At 44.0% G+C, this 6,000-nt stretch overlaps 1 protein-coding gene across 5 annotated transcripts in view; it reads left to right on the top strand.

Moving 5' to 3' along the window:
• Positions 1–383: 383 nt before the first annotated feature.
• Positions 384–6,000, top strand: part of AP1S2 (adaptor related protein complex 1 subunit sigma 2) — a 30,735-nt gene continuing 25,118 nt past the window's right edge. For 3 of the 5 annotated variants that reach the window (XM_084510239.1, XM_084510241.1, XM_084510240.1), the window contains exons 1-2: positions 386–512; positions 1,544–1,722. In XM_084510239.1, coding sequence (XP_084366365.1) covers positions 1,544–1,722 — 179 coding nt within the window. In that variant the 5' untranslated portion in view covers positions 386–512. Of the gene's footprint in view, positions 513–870; positions 1,181–1,543; positions 1,723–6,000 lie in introns of those variants that run through there. The other 2 variants (XM_084510237.1, XM_084510238.1) reach the window with 2 other exon arrangements.

The following is a 6,000-nucleotide window of genomic DNA, read 5'->3' as shown; positions in this document are numbered from 1 at the left end:
CGTGTCTCCGGGCGGCCGATTGACCGCTGTCACTGCCCCGGCGCCGCGCCTCGCCGCCCTATTGGCGGCTGGCGAGCCGCTATCCGCACCGCGCCCTCTGATTGGCTGCTGCCGCGCCGGCCGCTGCCCTATCCCAACGCGGGCCGCACGGATCGCGGACCCTGAGCCCCGCCCCCTCACACCTCCTCCTCTAGCCCCGCCCTCCCCCTCTGATTGGCCGCGACGAACCCCTCCGATTGGATAGCGGCGGGCTCCCCTTTACCCCCCCCTCCACCCTCAGCGCGCATGCGCCGAGCCGGTAAAGTTTCCCTCTGCCCCCACTCCGCTCCCTCCCCATGGCCCCGCCCCCGCCCGGGCAGGGAGGGGCGGGGCGGGGCGGGGCGGCCGTTGGGGTGCGCGCGCGCTGGGGCCCCCTCCCCTCAGAGCCGCTCGGCAGCCGCGGCGGCAGCAGCAGCGCCGCGTCCTCCTCCTCCTCCTCCTCCTCCTCCTCCTCCTCCCGTCCCCGGGGCACGGTGAGCACCGCCGCGTCCCCCAGGCACGGCTCGCTGAGCCCCGGGACCCCCCGCCCTCCCCTCTCCTCGCCTCATATCTCCCCCGGGCAGCGACCGTTAACGGCTGCCCCCCCTCCGCTGGGACGCGGCGGCTGTGAGGGGAGGGGGGAGCCGCGGCCGGGAGGGGGGCTGCGAGGGCTCGGCACTTGGGACTAGCCTCTTTTATTATTTTTATTTATTCCGCTTTATTATTATTATTTTTTTCCCCGTCGGGTTTCGCGGCTGCCTGGGAAACTTCCTCAGCCCGGTTCGCAACTTGGAGCAGAAAAGAGGAAAGGGGGGAAAAAAGAAAAAAAAAAAAACAAAAAAACAAACCCATCCGTTTCCTTCAGTGTTGCGGCTGCTGGGGAGCCCAGCCGGCAAGTTGCTCTTAAAAATATAATTGCAACATCACTCCTCGAGAGGAAGCGAGCCCTGGAACATAGGACCGCAGGGAAAACACTTAATCTCGGCTCCTTTTGTGTGAGGCGAGGCGAGGCAGGGCTCTGCCGTGCCACAGGACGCTCCGCTGGGAGGTTTAATGCCTCTTAAAGTATTCTGAGGCTTTTCGGAGAGATCTTAAGTGCCAATTGCTCCTGCTGCAAGGCTCTAAGCCGCTGAATTGAAAAGGAGGTTGGGTGTCGGACGAGGTGGCTGTGCCGGTTTTTTTGTTATTTTCCTGTCGTAAATGCATATGCAGCCGTACCGGGGCTGGCTGGACGCGGTTTGTCAGGATTTGGGGTGTATTCGCTGCCTGACTTGCGTTTCTGAAACTTGTGCGTGCTTTCTACTATCTCTGCTTTGCCTGACCTTGCTCAGCTGAATCCTTTGTGTTATTGGTACTCTCAAATCTTGTGTAACATCTGCCACCGCTGTAGAAATGCATAATGTAGATAGCCATCCAAAAGCCTATCTTGCTTCCTGCTTGGTTTTCCTCGTAGCTATCTAATCTTCAACTAAGAGACTGAGATTAATCCTTTTTTTTTTTTTTTTTTCCCCTTCTAATTCAACAGATGCAGTTTATGTTGCTTTTTAGTCGCCAGGGGAAGCTGAGACTCCAGAAGTGGTATGTCCCGTTATCTGACAAAGAGAAGAAGAAAATCACAAGGGAACTTGTTCAAACAGTATTAGCCCGCAAACCGAAAATGTGCAGCTTCCTGGAATGGAGAGACCTGAAGATTGTCTACAAAAGGTTATTCTTTCTCACTAACCTTGTAATTACCATATGTCACAAACAGTGTAATAAGCAAGAAAATAATGATGGTTGACTTTTTTTAATTTCTCTTTTTCTTCCCTCTACTGGCTATGGAGGAGACAGACTTTTTCTTTGGATCTAATTTGATAGCCAAGTAGGAATCATTCATGTGTAGAAAGTCATTCATGCGTTTCAAAATGTGCTGAAGAGATGAGGTTCCCTTCTACTTTCATAAGGAGTGGTGGGTTTTAGTTCTCTGCTTAGATGCCTATGATAAATAAATGCATGGAAATAGGAAGCATGTAAGATGTAATAGGTAATAAATACTAAATTTCATAAACATTTACCTCAGGCAGTGGCTTCATAAAGCAGTTGTAAATGTAACTTGCTTCTAAAAGCTCATAGAAATATGGAAAGCATTCTCTTGTTTCAGAGTATGTAGGGTTTTGTTTTTTGTTTTGCTATGAACACGCAAAGGCATTTCTCCAAACTTATGAAATCATGACTAGCTTTTTTTGGGGGCAACTACTGTATAATTTTCTTTAGCAATAGTTTCCTGTCCCAATTGTTCACTAACTTGCTAGAGTGTATGGCAAGAAATTTTTTAGTTTTATTCTGATCTTTAGAAAGTATTACAATGTAGAGGTGTAGAAATAATTTTCCCCACGAATTACAGTAATTATCATTGTGATTTGGGAGGCTGCTTCTCTTTCAGCTAAAGCTGGTGCTATGAAACCTGGAGTTAACTCCCTGCTCTACTTATTTATAAACTTCAAAAGGTTTATGCATTCTTATTTTCTTTGAGGTGGTAAATAATTTCAGTGCCTTACAATATTGTTGTGTTCTGTCAGTAGGAATGACAGAGAACTGGCGCTGAAACTGAGTTTCTGACTCTCCTCCAATGTACTGAGTAGAATAAAAAAGGAATAGATGTTCTAAGTCCTGCTTTCATACGTACATCAGTGCATGTAGCATCATGCACATGAAAGCTACCAGTGTATCTGATCTGTGTAGCTCTCCAAAATCAGGAGGAAAAACAATAAGGCTGTGCTTAAAGAAAACAATGTTTTTTTTCTTCCTGTTGATTTCTTACAAAACTTCTTCAACATACACGTAGACAAGCTTGTTCAAATGCTTTCTGTGCTCCTGTAAGCGATGATGCATGCCAGTGTGCTTTCAGCTGGGCTTTTATGGGGCTAGATCAGAAGAATGGGGCATGAGTAGGCCAGCCTGTTCTACTCCTTGCCCAGTCTCGAACGGTGGTAGCTGTTCTGGTAGTGAGTTCATTTAGTACTATTCTCTCTCCCGGTCTCTTTACAACGGTTGTCAACTGCTTGTCATGTCCTTTTCTGTTCAGATAGCAAGTGGAAATCTGTGTATGGCTTTTTGAGTTGTGGTGTTCGTGCATCTCAGTAACATGCAATGGGATCTGTGGTCAAGGAGAATACAGAAGTTGGCTGCGGTGTGTATGTAGACTGCAGTCCATCTGCTAGACTGCTGGTGTGCACAGCTGACTGCAGTAGCTTTTTTCACTGCCTGCAAACCAATCTGGCACAGTTAGCCTATGAAATTGCTTAAGATTAGCTTGTATCAAGCTAATTAACATCTCAATTTCTGTTCTACTTTGTTTTTTTGGCAGTTGCATTAGGCTAAAACATCACCAAAAGGACTGAGTGTAAGAGGTGATAGTTGCTGTACAGGATTTTAAACTACTTTTAGGTTTTCAGGGGAAAGACTTTTTTCCCAATCAATGTACCATAATTAGTGTGTCAACTACCATGATCTCTTTGAAAAGGCAGATCTGTTAGCTCAGAAGCAGATTATACCGAGAAGACAACTAAAATAGTCAAGGTCCAGTACTTCCTGAACAGTGGGTAGCTAAAAGAGCAAGACACCTAACAGAAGCTGTGTGGTTTATGAAATTGCAGAAGGCGCTCACATTTGCTTGCAGACAAGACTCCTGCACATCACTACTGTCTGTTCTTGTCTGGTCTCTTATTGGGAAGGATCTCAACTTCTTGGTGCAAATGTTTTTTAAAATATGTTTTTAAATAAAAGCTACAGATATTTGTATGTATTGCTGTTGTGCATGCTTTATGTACATACTGCTATTATGAGTCTGAAATGACTGATTTGTGCTATAAATGTTTTTAGAGCATATTAACTGTCAACATTTCAGGTGTGAGAGAATTGACCTAGATATATCAACTCAAAGAATGGTTGGCATTATTAGAAGTATACTCTAGGCTCTCATTGTAGGTTTTTGCAAAAATAAAACCAACTCAAATGCAAAATTGACAGGCTTGTAGCTTTTGCTGCCTTCTGATATTTCACATTTGGCAAGAAAGCTGGACTACTTTGATTAGCCTCCTTAGTTCTTTGGGATTTCATCCTTATCATTCATATAAAATGCTTTCTGGATGAAACTTCAAGGAGACAGAGCTGTATGTCCTTAAAATCCATCTGAATATGCGATTACTTCTGTTCTCCTTAGTTTCATATATGTAGCGTTCGTATGCTTGCAAAACTGGGTCAGTCATTGTTGCCTTATTTTTTCATTAGAGATACAAATTCTTTAGAGATCACAAAATGCAGATAGTAAGGTGCCCTGTTTTTGACATAGCTCATGAACTGGGCTGGATGTGTTCTGTGGCTCATTTGGAAGAGAGTTTTTTCAGGCTGGTAGGCACCCAAAGACTGAAAAAGGATATGAACTTCTGACTCCAAAAGACACAGTTTTGAAGTGACTTCCCAGGGGAAAAAAAGAATAAAATAAAGAATGGGAATCCATTAACAATTGAGAGGGAGCTGTCTGCAGACAGCTGATTAGAAACTTAGCAAATACAATTCATGTTGCTCTTCCTTTTGTTGTTCTTTAACTAGTAGTATCGGAGCATACAATATTGGATAGTAGTTTGTGCAGCTTTCCCTTTTTGACAGAGAAATCATTGTTAAATGTTAAAAATTCTAATATTTTACTGGAAAGAGAACTTAAGATAGGTTGTGTGTTTTTTTTTGTTTTTTTTTTCTTTTAAGATCTCAGCTATTTGCTGCTTTAGCTTCTGGCAGTATTAGTTATTTTCATTGTGTAGTATATGGCACTTGAAATCAGAAATTGCAGAATTACTGATTTTGATGTAAATTTTACTTGTTATCATTTGGTATACTGAGGTTGTTGGACTTGGTTATTGTTGACTGGTAACTTGATTAAGGATTGTGATTTTGCTTTTATACATCAATTTGGAACTGTATTGCCGTACATCGTTTTAAATTGTCACAGCTTGTGCTGCCTTTAGTGTTGTGACAGCCTTCCATTTAATGTAAAATAACCTTAATCATAGGTTACTTTAAAGACTTGGGGGGGAGGGGGGGGTTAAAACTCTCCTACCTTCCACCTCCAAAGAAAAGAGCCCATTCTGCAAGCAGTGTGCTCCTCCACTCAATATTTTGATCCCCATTGGTAGTCATGTGGCAAGTGCTAGGGGCCAGTAGTTGACCCGATCAGTATTGTTCCTTATGTGTATCTAACTGAATTGTATCTGTTAAAAATGTAACCCCAGTGTTGCGTAGGTATCTCTGTAAAACTGACTGAATGTAATGATAATAGTTAATTAGGTACTTAAGTTTGGTTGTTTTAACTAGCTTAGGTTCTCTGTACACTATCCTGGTTCTTGTGGTACTAGGAGGACCTCTGCATATATCCAGGCAGAAACATCAGCTTTATCTTACAGAGGATTACCAGTACCAAGATTTTGTTCATTTCTAAATGTAGGGGTTATAGCCTTGCTGAAATAAGGAACTGTGGAACAATTGCCTATTTTAGATAGCTTTATTACTGTTGCTTACTTCTGTATCCTAATTAAATAGTGACTGCTCTGCCTGTCCTAGAGTCTTAAAACTTATTAATGAAACATGCAGCTCCTTTGAAGGAGGAAGAAATCTTGTTCCAAGGGCAACTTTAATGGCTGCAGTTTTCACTGGGTCAGCTGTGATAACCTATCACCAAGTCCCAAACTCGGGCTGCCTGAAGTACCTGTGCCTTTGAAAGGCAGCGTAGCATGGTGGTGGTGGCTTTGAGTTGAGCTCTGCTCCTTCTGAGCTCTATAGGCTTCAGGTTTCTGCACACAGAATATACATACAAAGGAGCTTAGATGCTGAAGGTCTTCAGGCTTCAGCTTTACCTGGTGACAAACTGTCAGTGATGACTTCAAGCAGGTGTTCTCTCATCGTGTAGAAGACCACTGAATGGATAGGGCTTGCAAGCTGTGCTCTGCC

This window comes from Aythya ferina, assembly GCF_964211825.1.
Source record: "Aythya ferina genome assembly, chromosome: 1".
In the NCBI taxonomy this organism is placed as follows: domain Eukaryota; kingdom Metazoa; phylum Chordata; class Aves; order Anseriformes; family Anatidae; genus Aythya; species Aythya ferina.
This window is presented reverse-complemented; position numbering and strand designations above follow the sequence as displayed.